The sequence below is a fragment of the Motacilla alba genome, chromosome 4 (assembly GCF_015832195.1).
Source record: "Motacilla alba alba isolate MOTALB_02 chromosome 4, Motacilla_alba_V1.0_pri, whole genome shotgun sequence".
Taxonomy (NCBI): Eukaryota; Metazoa; Chordata; class Aves; order Passeriformes; family Motacillidae; genus Motacilla; species Motacilla alba.
Window position 1 is genome coordinate 59,577,182 of NC_052019.1, and position 19,737 is coordinate 59,596,918.

Below are 19,737 nucleotides of genomic sequence, written 5' to 3' on the forward strand. Positions count from 1 at the left end.
GTAAGGACATTAGAACAATGGTCTGTGTACTACTGCTTGTCTAGAATAACTCCCTAAGCTGCAGAAAAGTGTATCTAGAGAGATATTAGGAAGTTCTAAGCTTAATAACGGAGCTCTGTGCATTGTATCTTAAGGCTTACAAGCATGTATTGTATTCGAAACAAGCAAGCATTGTTTTAACCAAAGGTACGTGTGCTTATAGCGATTGCATAGAATAACTGTCAATATGCTTTTGCTTTGTGTGATTGGTCAAAAAACTTATAAAGTTGTAACATTAAGTTCTCGGTCTGCTGCCTGGGATGTGAGCTGTTGGCATCTTCCCATTGTCATAACCATGTAATGAGATTGATGCTGGAAAATAAAACAGCTCAAGGCACGTTCCTAGCAGTCCAGTCCTGTTCGTGATTTGTACATAGCCCCCCGGCCGGCAATATTACTTACAGAATTTCTAATGGCTTGGACTAAAACTCCACACAGTACTGCCACCTGGACTGTCTCTTTAGCAAACTCTGAGGGTACTTTGGAGACTGGCTCTGACACATTTTTCCAAAGTCCTTGAATCCTAGTCAGAATGTTAGGAGAATCATCTCAACCTGTGTTTCTTGGCACAAACCTAGGCCACTTACAAGAGAAAACCAGGGCTGTACCTCTTAGTGCCACTGTCTGCTAGCACCAAGACCCCAGCGTCATGACTAGGACACTACTTTTTAATGCTTGCAGGTAATACAAGTATGCACAAAAATCCAGGCAATTTTAGGCAGCATTTCAGAACATGGATTTCTAAATGCACAGAATCTCCTGAACCCAGCAGTTCAGGATGGGTTTTTGGTGGTTTTTTGGTTTTTTACTACTTCTCCACTGAAATTAAACATATGAGATCACTGGTTGCAAAACTGTCTGCAAAAATTCTGACTCAACTTTTTGGTGCCTTCAATCTCTCAGATTCTTTCATTCTGCATCTATTATCTGACCGTGCATTTTTTTCTTTTTCCAAGCAGGTCTCTTGCTTTGTTTGAGCTCATCACCAAGAGAATTGTAGGATTGTAGCTTTACTGCAAAACTTCTACTGGAGTATGAATAAGCTTACATTTATCCAAGAAGACAGGTGTTTCCAGGATTAAGCTTATTCTTGTGCAAACTATTTCCTCTCTGTGTTCTCAGCCTTTTAATGTTCACAGCTGGTAGCTGATCATTTTCTAAAACATCACATTCAAAATGATTTTCAAGAAGCATTCTAGTTGAACCGGTGCTGCAACAGGAAGATACACTCAATGCTCAAAAATAATCGGGTGACAATAGTTGTTGGTGATGGAGAGAGATGGGAAGACTTATTCAGTGATCAGAATCTGATTTTATTGTGGAATACATATGCTTGTGAACTATTTTAGGGAGACTAGTAATGCGTAATACAATGATTAGGTTAAAATCACATACACAAATGTATGCATATAGCAATGTCTCTTGCTTGCAGAATATAATGAGATTTTCTTTTTCTGGTAAACCTGTCTGATTTAATCTTCTTGCAATCTAGGTCGCATTTTCCAGGTTCCGTTTGCTTTTGCCAAGGCATTCTGTTATCAAATCTCTTCTGTTAACCATGTCCAAAGTCCATCATCTGTCTTGTGTCCCCCCCAAATACTGCCAAATAGTGGCAGTATTTTTATATAAAGGAATTCTAGACACTCATGTTCACCAGTGCCTCCCAGCTTGCTAATCATGAGGTAAACTCTAATGGGAGAAAAACCCAAAACCTGAGCAGGAGCTTGCACTAATCCTTTGATGGCCACATTGCTTTTCCATGATATGGTGCTGCTGCTTCCCTCTGCAGCGCTGACCTGGAATACAGTACATAAGGACTTTTTTGAGCCTTATAGGACTGATACCTGCATTCTAAGAGAGGTGAAAAATTGAAAATCATGTAATAGCTGGCTTTAATATTATGCAGATGTGGTGGTCTGCATTTATTTTCTTTCAGTGAGTTTTGTGAAGTTACACTGGAATTATACTGGCAAAAGACAAGATTCAAGTTTCTCTGGTATGAAAAACAAGGAAGGGGAAAAAGCAAGTATTTATGTGTAGCTCAGTTCTCTAAATCCTTAAAGCATGCCTGTGCTGTTAACACCAGTTCTAGCTGCACAGCCTAATCATTAATGTTACCTTTCCAGCTGAAAATCTGCTCATGTGGCACATTTCCATTTCCATTTCCATCCTCCTCCCTCTCTTAGACATTAAATTGTACCAAAAGCCCTTTTAAACACAAGTACAATTTTAAGGGGATTTTAATGTACTTGTCTGGAAGGAGGCTACATAATGATTTAGAGTACACAATGTAGTATGGGCCAGAAAAAGCTAAAAACAATTAGATTATTATGATACAAAATTGTGATAGCCAAACTAAATTTGATTTCTATATCTTTTATTTTAAAGAAAGAAAGCAAGCAGCCGTGGGTGGCCAGGGAGTCACTGCTCCACTCCACTTACAGCACACCCAGTGCTGCTTGCATACTTTATTTAAAATAAAAGATAGAGAAATAAAATTCAGTTTGGCTATTGAAATTTTGTATCAGTTATTTCCTTAGAAGTACCCTTTTAGGTCACTCAGAGCTATAGTCAATTCTTGTGCATTTAATGAATACTTTCATCCAAAAAAAACCAAACCCAAACCCAACCAACCAAAATCAATCAATCAATCAGGACACTAATTAATTAACAGAGACACAGTTACAGCTAACAGCTTCTGAGATACTGAGATTTTCTGCACAGGACTAGGGAGACACCTTGGAAAGGGCACTCCTTTTATATGGGTCAGTTGTAATGGACGTGACACTAGAAATGAGTGACTGAGAATCATTAAAATGCATCATTTTATGAACATAGTTTATACTCACTGTTCACATGTTCATTTCCTAGATGAAGAAATTCTGACTCACAAGGATTTTTGCCTAATCCATATGATTAATCAGTAACCAATTTAGGGGCAGGAGAGTTTGTAGCTCACCTCATGCTCTTTCTCCTCAGGAGCAGGGAACAGATAAAAGGGCATGCCAAACAGAGGTTCAGCAGGATGACAAAAGTTGATGTAAGCCACAGGCCTATAGATAAGATCAGCAGCACAGATTTTTCAGATAGTTGTTTTTCAAGACATGGATTATTTCAGTTTTGCCCCGTCACACACAACACATCTGATGCCTTGGAGGTCATGAAACTTGGGACTCTCCATACACAGTTACATTAAACATTCACCTTCCCAAGTGCTTACAAACATAATATGGATCACAGGCAGACAAATCCTAAAGCATGATCCTCAATACTCTAAAGGCCATTTTAGATAATGCCTGTGCTGTGCTGTACTGAGCTACCTCAGCACTAGCTCAAAGGCACTAAGAAAGAGATGTTTTGCATGTATGTGTAGCCCCATGATTACCTGCTACCTTGGAGCCTGGCAGTGGGTATGGCTGTGTTAGTGCAGTTGTGGACTAAGAAGTTTGGGGAAAGGATTGTTCATCTAGCAGGTAACACAGGATCTCTGGAAGATGTCAAGTAACATGGTGCAAAGCTATACCCAGTGCATGACACCTTCTTGGCAAGACACAGCTACCTGGCACTCCTCTACGAAGCTTCCTCAAGGAAGGTGTTTATGCTCCTGCGGGTTTTCAGCTTATAGACATATCTGTCTCATGCTGATGTAGCTGATATTAGCACACAAAGCCACAGTCACTCAACACCCAAAGATCTTTTTCACCCAAGGTTATGTCCTGTCTCTCAGCTGCCAAGTCATGATTTGTCTTTTGGACCAAGTGAACTTCCTTTTTCTCCCTCTGAAACAGCTGAAAAAAACAAAACAAAACCACACACACACAAATCCAGCTATTTCAGTTTTCACAGGTGGCTCTTTTTTTTTTTTTTCTTCTTTTGAGAATTGTTACTATCAGGAAATAGCAATTTTTTAAAATTCGTTGCCTTTAGAGCAGGAAGATAAACTACTGAAGTTTTACAGGTCTCTACAATTGCTAATCCAAAAAGCTTCTACAATTTTAAACTCAAGGCTTTAAGAGAATCCAGACAAATACTTATTTTACATTTACTAAGAGAACAGAGGTAAAGTATTTACCAGAACAGTCACAATAGATCACCAGGAATTCAGCCTCAAAGTCTGCCGACATCCAGGAAAATGTAACCTATTTCTGTCATCAGGGATTATACCTCGCCCCTATAAAGCAGTGCTTGTGAGGACTTAGTGGATGTATGTATCTGAATGTATGTGAGAGCAGGAGCAGCACTATGCCAAGCACCACAATGGCAGTAAAACCAAACCATGGCATCTTTGTGGGTTGAAGTCCTGATCAAACTATGATTGAAGTCAATCAGAGCCTTTTTGGTGGTTTCCAGGAGCATTGGATGAGAGACATAATACATTACAAGCAGTATCACTAACTCTCAAAGCCAGAAATAAGAGCACAAAGTTCCTCACTTAGAACAGCAGTCTGCCCACTGATGACTTCTACCTTTTCACAGGCCTTGCTTCAATCCCCAACACTTGTCTGAGGAAGCTGGAAGATAATATTTCCTCCCTTGGCACTTCTTACGTGTCAGGCTTTCACCTTGAAGAGAACCAGTCTGGGGAAGGAAAGCAGCTGCCCGGCTGGACCTTGTGGGTATATGATGCAGAAACTCGGAGGCCAGCGGGGAATATAAGCGTACACTGTGATACAAGGGGAGGGGAAATCCACAAAACACAAGTCTGTACAGGTCACTTTGTCCGATTCCAGCCTTCTGGAAACTCTACATGGACAGCAACATGTTTGCCACATATATTTGGGTTAGTACCTTTCAAAAACATGGATGAACTTGAGGAGGATTGCTTGAGATTTTTATGTTCAGAAAAAACAACAACAAATAAAACAAACCAAACAAACAAACAAAAAAAACCCCAAAAAACCCCAAATGAACAAACAAAAAACCCAGAAAAAATACATTGCTGAACAGGAATTTTCTGAGATGTATTTATGCAAAACCTAAATGTGCTGGGTTGATCACAAGTAGTGCAATTTTTTGATAAGCATATCATATAATCAATTCAGCTGTTTGCCACTGAATTTTCACTGCCTCTGACCTCTATGGAATAAAAGGCACAGGGGTGTGGAATAACAACCCAAAGCCATCAGATATATTTGAGATAATAACAATGATCCCCGTATTTTCATGGACAGTGTTCTGTCTCTTTGTCAAACAGACCACCTCAAATAGAAGTGTTTTTTAGTTGGACATTTTTGCCTTTAAAGATTCCTAAATAGATGTGCATCTTCTCCTAAAAACAGTATATGTGTTCTCTGTGTGGAACTGCAAAGCTTCAGCCACTCATTCTCAGATAAATAGGGATTTATAAAACACCTTCCCGCTTTCCAGCAGAACTGCATTGGATTCAGGAAAAAAGGAAATCCTAGAATTATTGTGCACATTTGGCATCCAGTAGGAGTCCAGCTTTCAGCTCTGCAGTATGGAATTGGGAAATCTATTCGGCTTTTAATCTGTGGGGCTGGAGGTGACTGGCATTTTCACTTGGCAAGCTGTGCTTTCTTTTATGCAGGGAAGACTCCATACTCCCCAGGGCATCTCTTTCCTTCATAAGATCTTGTAGGAATGTGCCCCCTATGGACAGAGTGACAGAACTATCCTCTGTCCCCCAAAAAGGAAAGAGCCCAGAATCTTCTCTCATCGTTTAGGTGAAAAGCCACCTCATAGGACCTTGGGGACTTCACCTCAAATATAAGGATAGCTAGTTGGACAGCAGCCAAAAAGTCCCACCTGGGCCATTTAGTAGAAAAAGAAGAGAACAAAGAAGCAAATCGCTTTTGTGAGGTGTTTTTACCAGGAGCACAGACTTGTGCACCTGCCTCGGTTTTTCTGTTTGTTATTTTGCATTTTATTAAACCTTTTTCGTTTCAAACACTGCAGCAGAAGCCTCCTGCTCATTTATGCCTCCCAAGGGAAGCTGAGCTATCTTGGGTGTATTATGTTTGGGTGTTGACAGCTTATTAGATCAGGCTCGAAACCCCAGTAAACATAATAAGGTCTTTCTTTGGTTCTAACAGCCTGTGAAACTTTCCTGGCCAATTCTTTCCAAGTTCTGAAGCTTTGACCAAATGGGACCAAGGCTTACACTTATTCCACAGGAAGAGAAAGGTACTACTAACAAAGAGACTAAATCAAACCAGGGGAAAAGTGTGTATTGGGAAAATGTATTCCTGCACTGGAGGGGCTGTATGTATCTCTCTGTATGAGATATACATATATATAAAAGAAACACTTATAGAGACCAGAGCTGGTGGACAGGTGAAGATGAAGGAGCTGCTACAGCCTTTCCCTCTCTGTATTACATCCTTCTCTCTCTGAACTCATGGAGAGCAGTTCCTTCAAAATCTGAAGCAGGATCACCCTGATCTTTATTAAAGAATCAAAGAATCACAGAACATTCTGAAGTGGAAGGGACCCACAAGGATCATCGAGTCCAAATCCTGGCCCTGCACTCCCCAAGAGTCACACCTTGTGCCCTACAGTATTATCCAAATGCTTCTTGAACTTTGTTGGGCTCGGTGCTGTGACCACTTTTCTGGGGAGCCCGTTCCAGTGTCCAAACATCCCTCAACCATCCCTTTTCCTGATATCCAACCTAAACCTCCCCTGACACAGCTTCAGGCTGTTTCCTCGGGTCCTGCCACTGGTCAGGAAAATGAAGAGCTCAGTGCCTGCCCGCCCCCCCCCGCTTCCCTTCACCAGGAAGCTGTAACTGCAACGGGGTCTCGCCTCAGTTTCCTCTTTGCCAGGCTGAACAGACCAAGTGACTTCAGCCACTCCTCACGGCTTCCCCTCAAGAAGGGGGTAGATAATTCCGGTGGAGATTGCACTAACTGAGGGGACAGGGTCATGGTATTTTGTCAGGAGCTGCTCTGCCTGCTTCTGCTTCCCGCTGAAGATCAACCCTTTTCTGCGCCAAGAACCGGGAAAAGTCTGTTTCTCACACACCCCGCCGAGCACAAAGATAAACCAGCCTTCCCCCGGGAATCTGCGGGGGCCGGAGAGAGGGAAGCGCCGCCAGGCTCTTGCCTCGCCCCCAGCCGGCCCCCGCCCCTCCACGCATGCGCGCGGGGCGCCCCCTGGCGGGCGGCGGGCGCTCCGCCGGACCCGCCGCGGCGGCAGGGGCAGCGCAGGTGAGCGGGGCGGGCAGCGGGCGGGTACCGCGGGGCTCGGCCCAGCTCTCCCCTCACGCCTCCCTTTCCCCCGCAGCCAGAGGGCTCCATCCCACCCTGCGCCCTTCCCCCGCCGTCCCACGCCCTCGCACCGCACTCGTACCGCCATGGCGGCTCCCCTGCCCTTATGTAACGCGCCACCTGCCCTCAGGTTCCGCTCAGCGGTCCCGGGAGCGGGCTCGGCGGGGGCGGGCGGTGCCGTGGTCTCCCCCTTCTCGCAGCAGCGCCGAGGGCTCCGACCCCCGGGCCACCCTCGCTAGGACGGGACGGCTCGGAGCCGTTCGTGGGAGGGCCGCGGGGCCGGCCCGGCTCCGTCCTCGCCCAGGGGAATCGCCGCGATCGGAGCCAGGGAGCCGGATCGAGCGCCGATGTGGGGGGAATTAAGGTGGAATCGATGCAAATGGTTACCAAGGCTGGACTGTGCTTAGAGAGCGCAGGGGCGGCGCCGTGCCCGGGCTCGGCATCGGGGGGCATTCACAGGGAGAGCCCCGGCAGCCATACTGTCCGAGAAGGAGATAAATGTTAATTAAAAATTAACTGAGCCGGGATTCCCCGCGTTTCAAGTGGAGACCACAGCCAAAGGTAGTGCCTTAGTCAGCTCACTGTTGGCATCTTGTAGAGGATAACGAGTAGTCACTTCGCTTAACCCTCAACAAGTATTTGTATTAAAAGAAAAAAAAAAACCAGCAAGAAATTGCCTGTTGCTACTGGGGAGATCCTCAGGTGTTCCTAGCTTCTTCTCCCTTCTCAAATAAATAAGAATTTAAGATGTCACAGTTCCCCCAGCTCTTGGAACTGCCTGCTTCTTGGCTTTTCTTCCTCCTTTGGTAGGTTCCCCTTTTCCATCTCCACTCAAGACAATTGCTTACTGGCCACTGGGCCTTTGCCTTAGTAGTTCCTGTATATCCTACACTTGTCAGAGTTGCAAAACTCAGAGAAACCTGGCTTTCTGTGATGTTTGCAAAGGCTTCTGCAAGGATAATCAAGAAACAAATCACCCTATGGAGAAGTTCCACAATAAGTAAAATAGCTCATCAAGTGTTGTCAAATTAAAACCAAAACAGATGTGTTTCATATGTCTTTGCTGAAAATGGAGGTTAAGCTGCAAAAGGTTCAGCCACCTTCAAGCAATGTAGTCTGAGGTTTTTGAGTTAGTTTGGGCTGAGTCCCCTGTAATCTGTGCAAACTCTTGTGCTGTGAAAGAAGTGTGACTGCATTGTTACCTGGCAAGGTTGTGCATGGGGTTTCTGTGCAGTGTGCTCATAACCTCATTTATTTTTTGAATTGTTAGTGGGATGTCAGTAGCCTGGCATGCAGTTTTCTAGTTGGCTGTTTATTTGTAAAGGCAGATGTAACCAGTGTGGTCACACAAAGACAGGACCCTTGTGTAATGACTGCCAGTAATTTGATGCAAGGCAGCGCAGCACCACATTAGCCAGTGCTTTAGTTCTTCCCCAGCATGTTTCACCAGGCAGATTTTTGTAATAATAATTTCCTACAATGGTTGTAGCATCTTGGGTTGTGAAGCTGTTTGTCTTGTATTACCTCTGCCACCTCTTGATTTCAGATTTTGAAGGAGCCTTGCAGTTCTGGGACAAAAGGATGGTGATACTGCTTTGTGGTTTGAGCTGTTTGTCTTGTGCATCTTAGCTGTAAATGAGAGAATGTGATGATGGTTGGCAGCTAAGGCAGAGAGTCCTAGGAGGAAGGGACTGGTGTGTGCATGGGAAGCATTGTTTTGCTACATTTCTGGAATGCTCTAGTGGATACCATGTCTTGATTTATGTGTCCAGGATAAAGGTGAATCATTAAAACCAAAAATCATGGACAAAGACTCTTTAACTAGCTAAAGTTAGAAAGTGGTATGTTTATTACGCTGGGCAGGTGGCATGGATGGTGTCATCCCTCAAATGCGTGACTGCACTGCAAAAGGATTTTTGCCTTTTGTTTATTTCCCAAAATAATACATATGCATAACCCCAGCACCTCCCATCCCTGCTTTGTATTAAAATGAGGTTATTAGTCCTTCACATATATGCAGTTCTTCTCTTGAATTGGGTCTGTGGTCTCAAAATGGGTCAGTGGTTCCAGGAATTAAGTCCAGAAGGTCTCATCAGGTCTCTGTGACCCTCTGGCATGATCCAAGGCCCCCTGCTTCATGATGGATTAACATAGAGTCCAGGTGCTGGGCATTGTTTTACTGGTTTCAATATGTTCCTATAATGGTTCACTTGCTCCACTTCCTTCTATAAATAAGATCATAATATAACAATTAGCTTTAGCTTAAGCATCTAATAATCATTAACTTATCGTTGGTGTATCTAACTTCAATATGAATTGGTTCTAACCCTCAGCTAAAATCCTAAATTTTTAAAATCATAATTCAAAGGAAGCTGCCAAATGCCTTCGAAATAATTTTACTCTCTGTTAATACTTCCCAAGAATGGCTGAACTAAATGCTGTTGTGGAGACTATTAAATTATTTTAATATGGTCTATCACAGAAGACCATAGTGCCTCTCCTTGGTAAGGGACTGTTCTGTGTTCTTGTGAATGTAGTAGGCCAGTTAAATTTTGCATCTATCCATCAGCACTTCACTATGCTCCCATTGCACTGGTTTTCAGTGGTTTTTATTTTGTGTTCTACTTTTTGGGTCTTCCCAAGTTTACGTTTTAAAAATAATCACGCCTTAGTTACCCCTGTATCTGCAAAGCAGAATGCTGCTTTGCTGTTTTGCAACTTCTGAGCAATTTTGCTGGTTGTTCTGAAGTAAAAGTGAAGCATAAATAAATCACGGCATATGAGGGTTTTGTTTGTTTTTTATGATGCAAAATTGAACAAAATTGTCAACCTGTCATCCTATAAATCCCAGGAGACAGGTGGCCTTTCTGGTGTTTCATGGAAACTGGGATTAAACCTCAGGAGAACTTCACTGAGCACTGAATCAAAGCGAGCTGGGAAGAAGCTGTCTCAAAACAGCATGAAGGGACTGCCAGGAAGAATTATTTCCAGTATGAAATTTTATCTGACTATGTTTTTCATGCTCTACAAAACACCTTTTTTGTTGCATTTTTCCAAGGAAGGGCAGTCCTCATTCACGGCTGGTGTCTCTGCAGCACTGATGGGATTTTCATTATACAGACTTATGAGATGGTGCTAGCTGTACCCATTTCACTGTTGCTGAGCTATCTGTGTGACAAGTAAAACAAAACAATAATGTCACTTTTTGCTGCAAAGAACCTTTGAAATGCTGAAAGGATTTAGAAACTGTAAATGAGTGTTGTCTAAGAAACTTTTCTATGTGTTTCTACAAAATCAATGCTGGTGGTTTTAAAGAAGCTAAACCAGTTAGATGGCTGGTTTCTGACTTTTGTTTTCTTTCTGTTAAATAACTTTCTGCTGAAAAGTGCAGTAGGCTTAGAGTTGTAATACAGCATGTAATTTTTATGTTCCTGTGTTTTCCAGCCTTGTCTAATTTGACCTAATTAATGTGAGCATCTGAACAGATTTGCATAATGTTTCCACACCATCTTTAATAGAATTAAAGATGAGAAGGGAGAATGGGAGAGAACTGAGCATTTTCTACACTATTTTGTCTTATCAGCTTTTCCCCCCACCATGTTCCTTCTCAGTGGTGCAGGTGTAGCCAGACAGAGCAGTGAAACAGCTGCTGGCACAATCCCTGCCAAAGCTGCTGCTTATCTGCAGTTTGCACTGCAGCTGCCTCCTGCCCTTCCCACTCTTTCCCTCCCTAAGTGGTCTTCCTAAGCTCTGCCAGCTGTCCTTTCTCCAAACATTCAAGTTTTCTGAGCCCACCACAAGACAACAACTCGAATTTCTCTGTTAGCTGGATTAAACTGGAGGAGATCTTGTTGTTGCCTCTGCTGTTCTGATCTTGTGGGCAGCAGTGAGAGCATTTCATCGCCCACAGAGTCTCACCAAGCTCTGTCTTAGAGAAGTTAGTTTTACACAGCCCCACATACAAAGGCAAATTTCTTGTTTCCTTCAATTAAAAGGCCTTTTTGGTTTTTGAGGGAGGCTCACCACCCTTCTTTGCTCAGATCATGATGTGATTTTAGTTCACCTTGGGGATTGGTAGTCAAAATTACATACAGGATACTTGGAGAAACTTCATCTGCATCTTTATTTCTCCTGAACTTCTGCCACCTTTTTTCCAGCTTCAGTACCACTGATCATAAGGAGTATTGGATTTACAGGTATCATAATACCTCTTATCTGAACGCTGCCTAGTTTTTGTTACAGTGGCAGTCATGGTTTTGTATATTTTATATCACTGAAGTATCTTCCTCCCATGTGTCAGAGAAAGAATAAGGATGATCCCTTCTTTCTGGGACACTGCCTCCCGAGGTGGTCCACAGGGGAAAGGAGGCCATGTACTCCAATGTCTAGATTGTATGAGAAATAGCTACTCACTTTTCATTGTTTAGGAAGGATAATTAAACCTTATCAAAAATACGGCAGAAGACTGCATAGAGAAAAAAGGTTACGGTGCCAAGAGCAAAAGATTTTCTTCAACATTTGCTCAGCCCCCTCACAATGGAGGTTTCCCCTTTTTCACCCTTTAACCCCTCTCAAAGTTCTGTCCATCAACCCCTTCTTCACTGTCCAGTGGTGATCTCTTCCTCAAATCCTGATTGGAGGTCAGATGTTGCCGTCGTGACAAGCCGGCCCTCCCAGATGTCCCAACTCCAGCTGTCCCTTGATGACCATGCGAGGGGGTAAAACATAACTATAAATCTATAACCTGTATACATGATATTTGTCTATTAATTGTGAGAGTCAGTCATCACATTACTCATCTCTCACAATTGGCTTGTCCGCCAGGATTCCTGGGATTTAATTTCATAATGGGGGAAAACAGAGCGAAGTTATTCATGTCCTACCACTGCCTATTGTCTTAATTTCTTTTTTGCTTCAAAATGGAGGTATTTTGTCCCTACTGAACATAAGTACTCAATGTGACTTGAGAAATTTTACCCTTCAGTTTAAGATTTAGTTAGAATGTCTGAATCAAAATCATGTCACTTTCAGATATTACTGAATTCAGATGTTATCTGAATTAGAGCAGTTGTAAGATAGCTTTTTGTGCTCTGACCTCCCATCCATTCTTGCTTTCATAAGTTTGAGGAACAGCTAGGAGGAGATCCTTAGTCCTTTGCCTGAGGGCCAGCGCTGATGACCAGAGCACAGACTTTGGGGTCTGGAACATCTGCCCTCTTGAGAATAGCAGACATCATCAGTATTTCTAAATATTAACTTGAACAAGGAAATTGCTGACTGGCTCTCAGCAAATGATGATGAGCTGTAAAGATGTGTGGGATTTGCTTGTTTGGTTTTGGTTTTGGTTTTTTTATTCAGACAGCTACTTCTTCATGGAAAGTGTCAAGTAGCTGTTTACAAGGAGTGCTAGATGATGTTATGAATGAGGCACTTCCTTTAGTTTCCTTAGAGTCAGTCACTTGCTGTGATGGTCACTTATGCCCTTAATGTAGTCAAAATATGTGGGCAGGCTGGAAGACATAATTGTGGAGATGAAAAAGGGGACATGTTATTGAAGTTCTGAATTGCCATGGCAATGTTTTTTTTGTCTAGAAAGGAAAGACTGTGTGTGTGTGTGGCATTCACCCAGGATGAAATTAACCTCAAGTAGTTGGATGTTATTGTTGAATTACTGTTGGTTTGGGGAGTAAATCTGTGAAAGCTCTTCTCATAGTTTGTGGAGTTGAAATATACTGACCTTCATAAATTGGATGTGATCTTCAGATTTTCAGAATTTAGTATCTTGAGTCAAGTGCTACTAAAATTAATTTCTTTTTTGTTTGGAATCTGAGAACAGAAAAGGCTTATGGCTAAAGATAAGCCCAAGCCAGTATTTTCTTGCAAATGAAACATGGCTACAGCTGGTGCTTTCCATAGCAAATGATTTGTTTGAACACTCAAATTGTGAGATGCTGTAATTAAGATCAGTGGAAGATTTGGGGATAGATGTCTAAAAAGATTTGCATGACCTAGGTGTATGACAGAAACAAGATGATGAATTGGTGACTTGGAGGAAGAATAAAAATCTACCTGCCACCAAGTCTCATCAGAAAAAAGCTGAAGTATGTCAGTCGATTGCTGTCTGAATTTTTCTGAAGATTATACTACACATGTTAATTTTTAACATGTTGCAGAAACCTCTCTTTACCTGAGGAACAGTAACTGACTTGTTCTCATGTTCCCATATACATATTTGATATCACAATACTGGGCTCTCTCTCAAAGATGTGATTTTCTTATCTATGGCTGTGTGCCTGAGTAATGCCATTGGTTTCCTCTAGGGTAATTTCTAGTTTCTTCCCCTACAATATCAAGTGGGTACTTAGTATGTATCAAATATATAAATCCAAGTATGCGCTCAACTTCTTTTTTTACAGGCAATAGCATCTCCAAGACCTTTTTTTGCTATGAGCATGAGATGTGGATTAAGAGCTTAAAATCAGTTATGCCTGCCTTTTGTACTATTGCTTAGTTCATTTGTAGCATAAAAAATTCATCCCAACAGCACTGATTTTTTTCTTAAGACTCATGAGTTTTATGTTGGTGTTTACAGTAGCATATCCAGAATAGGTAAAATGTACACATCAGTCTTTTTTACCTTGAGACACAGAACAGATGAAAAAAGTCTATATGCAGCTGCTGTTAAAGCAGGAAGATAAATGTAGCATATGTGTCAGATGGAAAAACCTTGTGACTTGGGAGCTGTGAACTCTCATTTAGCAGTCAGTGGCAGTTCTGTCTGAAAGCAGCACCTTTACTCACTATAGCAATGGTTGGATGTGAGTAAGCAGGGAATGGTGAAGTGAAAGTGTCCATCAAAGACCAAAATAAGTATGAGTTCCCTACAAGTGTTGGCTAGAGGTGCTGTATCTCACCTACATTATCATGTGAATGAATAACACATGATGCCTTTCAGCATCTCTGCACAGCATTTCAACATTAGTCTTTTCCCTCTTGTGTGTCCATGTAAATTTTTATAACCTCAGGAGATTGTGTCTGAAGCTCTTTGTCAGCTTCAGATCTCAGTGCTGTAGTGACCTCATGTTAAACATGAGTACCAGTCATGGAGAATTAATTTGAGAACCAAAATATCATAATGAACTAGAAAATTACCTTAGTAATTTGTCAAATCTGGCATAATGAAGCTAAATTTTCAGCAGTGAAAGGTATTCATTGCTATAAAATGTGTAAAGATCCCATGATCCATAATATCTTTGAGCTAATTTGTAGTGTTGGAAGAAGATCTTTCTCTTACATATCTTTTGAAGGAAGAATACTTACCTCGCTTAAAGCACCACAGGCAAATATTCCATCTCACTTGAACCTGCCTGGCCCTGACAGAGCAGCCACCAGCTCTGTCACCACACAGGATGTTGAGCTGGCAGCAACCCTGTGACCTACAGCAGGAACAAGTATGCTTGCCTGATGCATGAAGATGCATGAAGAGCTGTAAATTTAGTAAGAGACATGGACACTTCCAGAATCTCACAAAGGAAAATCAGTTCTGCTCCCAGACATGTGACTTAAATTTTTATTGCAGAAGAATTTTTTGTTCTTTTGGCCAGTCCACTTCCTCCAACACCAGAGTCCATGAGTATAATCCCCAAATTATAGCAGTCAACTCCTAGCATAGAATGAAGAATGAATGCATCATAAATTAACTAAGAAGCCATGAAACCAAAGGTAGTCAGTGTAAGAGGAACATGCTTCTCGGTATACTCTGGAGTGCCTTCCAGCACTTAGAGGTGGCTTATGAAAGACAGAGTTGCTTTTTACACAGGCAGGTGGTTATAGGACAAATGGGAACAGTTCCAATGAAAAGAGGAGAGATTTAAATTAGACGTCAGGAAGAAGTTCTTTGCTGTGAGGGTGGTGAGACACAGGAAAATATTTCCAAAGAAGCTGCAGATACCCCATCCCTGGAAGTGTTCAAGGCCAGGGTGGATGGGGCTCTGAGCAACCTGGTCTAATGGAAGGTTGGAACTATATAATCTTTTAAGTTCCTTTCCAACCCAAACAATTGTATGACTCTGTGGTACATATTTGCCTTTTCTTTTTCATGTCTTTATCAAGAAGTGTAGACAACAAGTTCATAAATAATGGCTTTTCCTAAAGGTACCTACATAGGATTCTTAGCTGTGGGTCTCTTTTTTTGGTCCCTTCACTTCTAACCTTCCCCAAGTAAGATCATAGGTAGTATTATAATGTAATTGAAGTGTTACGTAGTAGCATTACCTAATGTCTCGTTTTCTTTTTTTGTGTGTGTGTCTTTAAACAGGAAGATGAACAGAACTGAATTTTAGGACCTAATTCCTGATGGGCTGGATTTTATCTTGGCAGGAGTTTTTGAAGATTGATGCAGTGAGAGAGGCAACAACCAATGGCTTCCGAATCCATGGTCCCTGAGCAGGCAAAACAACATCTGATAAAGGGAAAAAGGCGGCAGCAGCAGCAAACTCAGCCTTCCATCAGTGATGAAGATGTCTTCGTGTTTGAGGCAAACGAGGCTTGGAAGGATTTTCACGGCTCTCTTCTTCACTTCTTTGAAGCTGGAGAGCTCTGTGATGTTACGCTGAAGGTGATACTTGTCACATATCCATTCCATGTATCAGTCTGAAGATTAAACTGCAGATAAGTGTGTTGGCAGTTGGCTGTGAGTATTGGCAGGGGTGTGGAAACCACAGAATACCTCTTGGATCTGAGACATCTCTAGAGATGCTAGGTTTTTTTTTCCTTATTTAGGAACTTTACAGCTGAAATATAAACACCTAAAATATTGACAATCTGCGAGAGGAAGTACATGACTTTGAGCTTATCTAACTTGCCTTCTCAGCAAGTTCCCACAGTTGGTCACTAATTACTGTGCAATTCCAGCTACTTGTAGCCTCTTTTTTCTCAATATACTTTCATCACCAATTTTATCTCCATGTCTGCATTTTGTGTTGTTTTGCTAGATTCTTCTCAGCAAACAGGATTTCTGGAACAAATCTAACTTCCTGCATTCTTCAAAGAAAGAAAGAAAAAACCCAGATGGTTGTGTTCTACAGCTGATCAAAGAGTAAAGAAAGAGAGGGATGAAGCAAATTTTATGATTCTTGCATAGCATTGCTTTAAAGCATTATTTGTAACTCAGCTGTATATTACTTCTATCTTGATTACAATAAACTTGTATTTAGCATGCATAGAAGTGGGTGCCAGCACCTTTGAATATTAAGTATTGCTTAGCTAAACAACTTACTAGTTCAAGATAATTATTTAAGGAATAATGATGAAGCACGGTTCCTAAACCAAGAACAAATCACAGATGCCTTTAGGAGAAGTTGTTAGTCTGCTACTTAGACTGATAGATGTGAACAGTGAAAATCCTTGACAGATGTATGTCCCTGGTGTTACCAACCTTCCTCATCCCTTTTCTTGTTGACCTCGTTCTTACTTTCCTTCCTTTCCACCTACCCTTGCAAAAAAAAAAAAGGCAGAAAGTCTTATTTTGTAAGCATAGTTCAGTGCATATTCCTGCTATGGAAACTTGCCTTGGAAAAAACACTTTAGGGGCTGCAGTTTAACTTTCCCTAAGTTAGGCTTGTATTAATGTTCATTGTATGATCTATGTGGAGCTGTTTTGGTAACTTAAGAATGTTAGATGACATGACTTGTCTTCCAGTGAAGGCTAGAGCAACCTGTGGATATACATCTTATTGTATGGCTTCCTAAATGAGGGATTTTCAAGTAACTGCTAACTATGTATTTGAATTAGAAGTTTTAGGGGGGCTTGATCTTTCTTCCTGAAGTGCTCAGGTCTCACTCATGTTGTAAGAATAAGCAGATCTCTACTGAACTTTCTGCTTTTGTGCGTGACCTGAGTTAGTTAGCAATTCTAGCGTTACTGTTGTCAGCAACAAAATTGTTTTAACTGATGGCTCTTAAAATGTGATAGTTTGTAACTGGAGGGGAACTCTGATTTCAAAATAGCAAGAACATGCTATATAACTGGTGGAAGGTCTCCCTGCCCATGACAGGGGGTGGAATGAGATAACCTTAAAGGTCCTTTCCAACCCAAACCATTCTGTAATTTAAAATTGAGCAGATTTGGCTAATGTAGTAAAGCCACTTAATTCAAAAGAATGGTTTAATTAGAGAGTGGCATAATGGGCAGAGTTAAATTGTCCAAAGGTAAGAATGGCCTGAAATGTTTCCCTGGTACAGCAGACCACTAGTAGCATCTTTCTGTATCAATACTGTAGTTAGTTGGAGTGCTGATGGTATAACAGTGATAAGCCGTGGGAGCACACAGGAAGACTCCCTCTGCTCCAAAAGTTAAATTCTGGAATTTCACCTACTCTCCTGCTGCTGTCATATGAACAGTCTTAGAAGGCTGGTAGAAGGTGGAGAGTGGCAGATGAATACCATCTGCTTTTCTCCTGGTGGTTTGCTTTTTGTTCATTTGGTAGGTCTGAATTGTTCCTTCTGGGGCAATCTGTAATTAATCACACTGAAGAATCCATCTTTTTCTCTTTTTTAATCTGCATACTCTTTCTGGTGTGTTTGCTTTCTGTAGTCAGCTCACTGCTCATCAGGTAGGTTACACTTGTGTTGGTCATACTCTTTAAAAAGGTCAGAGCAAGTGAGTATTGAATCAGAGCTAGAAAAAAACCAAAATATCCTTTATAATTTAGTATATTTTTATTTTCTTAAATGCACAACAGCTCTCTGTAACACCTTCATCTGAAAGTGAACATGTAATTTGAGTCCATCAGGGAAACTAGTTGCTTATGACAGCCAGCTATCCCTTTATGTAGAGTGCAGAGTGACAAAGGCTGTAAGAAAGCTCTCCTGGAACATATATACATTTACTTTCAATACTTAGATTCTTTTTTAATGTAGTGGAATTATAGAATTTTGTACATGCAAAGCTTATTTTACATTTTCTGATCAGAATTTTGAGAAATACCTTTTTTTATGGGGAGTATACACTGTCTTTTGTGGGTAAACATTCTAAAAAATATTGTAGTGATTTGTAACTTTTAATAACCCCTGAAATAGCTGTTATTCATGTGTTTTTACATGAATTTGCTTCTATAAACATCAGTTCTTCAACAGTAGTTGAAGACCAGAAGTCCAGAAATCTAAATTAAATAGTCTAAAAATGTCCCTTTCTAATTTGCCCCCCTTAAAGTCTCTGAGTACATATAAAATAAGTGTCTAGCAGTCTACTCCTGTCTCCAAGATGCATCTAGAATATTTCTAAGAGTATTTCATAAGGCTTTTAAAGAAAGGCAAGTTCAGTGCATCACTGCTATTGCTTACCTGTGTTACTGCTTTGCTCTACTCTCATGGCCAAGCTACAACTTAGAATTCCTTGGGATACTTGGATGTAATGTCAGAAATTCAGGACAAATTGGGTTAATTTGCGTCGACAAATTACATGGAGTCCAGAATTCTTATTTCAGTTTCACTGTTCCTGCTTTCACAGCCAAAACTGACGTTCCAGTAAAACATTGAGGGTTTTTTTGTTCTTTTCTCTTTCAGGTTGGTTCAAAGCTAATCTCCTGCCACAAACTGGTGCTAGCTTGCGTTATCCCGTACTTCCGAGCCATGTTTCTTTCGGAAATGGCTGAAGCCAAGCAGAAGCTGATTGAGATCAAGGACTTCGATGGCGATGCCATCGAGGACCTAGTGAAGTTCGCGTACTCCTCGCGGCTCACGCTGACAGTGGATAACGTGCAGCCCCTCCTGTATGCCGCCTGCATCCTGCAGGTAGAGCTGGTGGCAAAGGCCTGCTGTGAGTACATGAAGCTGCACTTCCACCCTTCCAACTGCCTGGCAATCAGGGCGTTTGCCGAGAGCCACAACCGCATCGACCTGATGGACATGGCTGATCAGTTTGCTTGTGAACATTTCACAGAAGTGATGGAGTGTGAGGACTTTGTGAATGTGTCACCACAGCACCTCCATAAACTCCTATCCTCCAGTGACCTGAATATTGAAAATGAAAAGCAAGTTTACAATGCTGCTATCAAGTGGCTGCTGGCCAATCCACAGCATCATGCTATGTGGCTGGATGAGATCCTTGCACAGGTAGGGCAGACCGAGGCACCAAGTCTCTGTCTCATCACTGGTGTAGTTGTGTAATCAGCTCTTTGTACTTGGGTGGATCTCAAGGTGAAAAATATTCTTAAGTTTTGGTGCCTCATCCAGTATTCAGGGTTAGGAGTTGACAGTGGAAGCAAGTTAGAGTTCTTGAATATTGGGGAGAAGTGATATTCTCCTGTTTCTGTAGAGAGAAGAGTACTCACTTTATGTTCATGGCTGGGAGGTGAGGAACCAACAAAAAGCTACATCTGTGGTTGAGCAGAAATATGTTTTATACTGACACAAAACAGAGAGAATATAAATCCATCACCTCACTTGGCTTGCCACTCCTACAGCCTGA

The 19,737-nt window shown here is 41.7% G+C and overlaps 1 protein-coding gene and 1 long non-coding RNA gene across 3 annotated transcripts in view; one reads left to right on the top strand and one right to left on the bottom strand.

The window, feature by feature from the left end:
• LOC119700136 lies at positions 1–14,345 on the bottom strand. Its single transcript, XR_005256679.1, has 3 exons — positions 7,351–14,345; positions 2,999–3,092; positions 1–1,835 (listed from the first exon to the last, which is right to left on the bottom strand). It is a non-coding gene; the product is annotated as an uncharacterized LOC119700136 (long non-coding RNA).
• KLHL8 (kelch like family member 8) overlaps positions 6,029–19,737 on the top strand; it is a 23,388-nt gene continuing 9,679 nt past the window's right edge. The window contains exons 1-3 of one of the 2 annotated variants that reach the window (XM_038134587.1): positions 6,029–7,208; positions 15,648–15,885; positions 18,834–19,382. In XM_038134587.1, the coding sequence (XP_037990515.1) occupies positions 15,688–15,885; positions 18,834–19,382 (747 nt within the window). In that variant the 5' untranslated portion in view covers positions 6,029–7,208; positions 15,648–15,687. Of the gene's footprint in view, positions 7,209–15,585; positions 15,886–18,833; positions 19,383–19,737 lie in introns of both variants that reach the window. The other variant, XM_038134586.1, reaches the window with a different exon arrangement.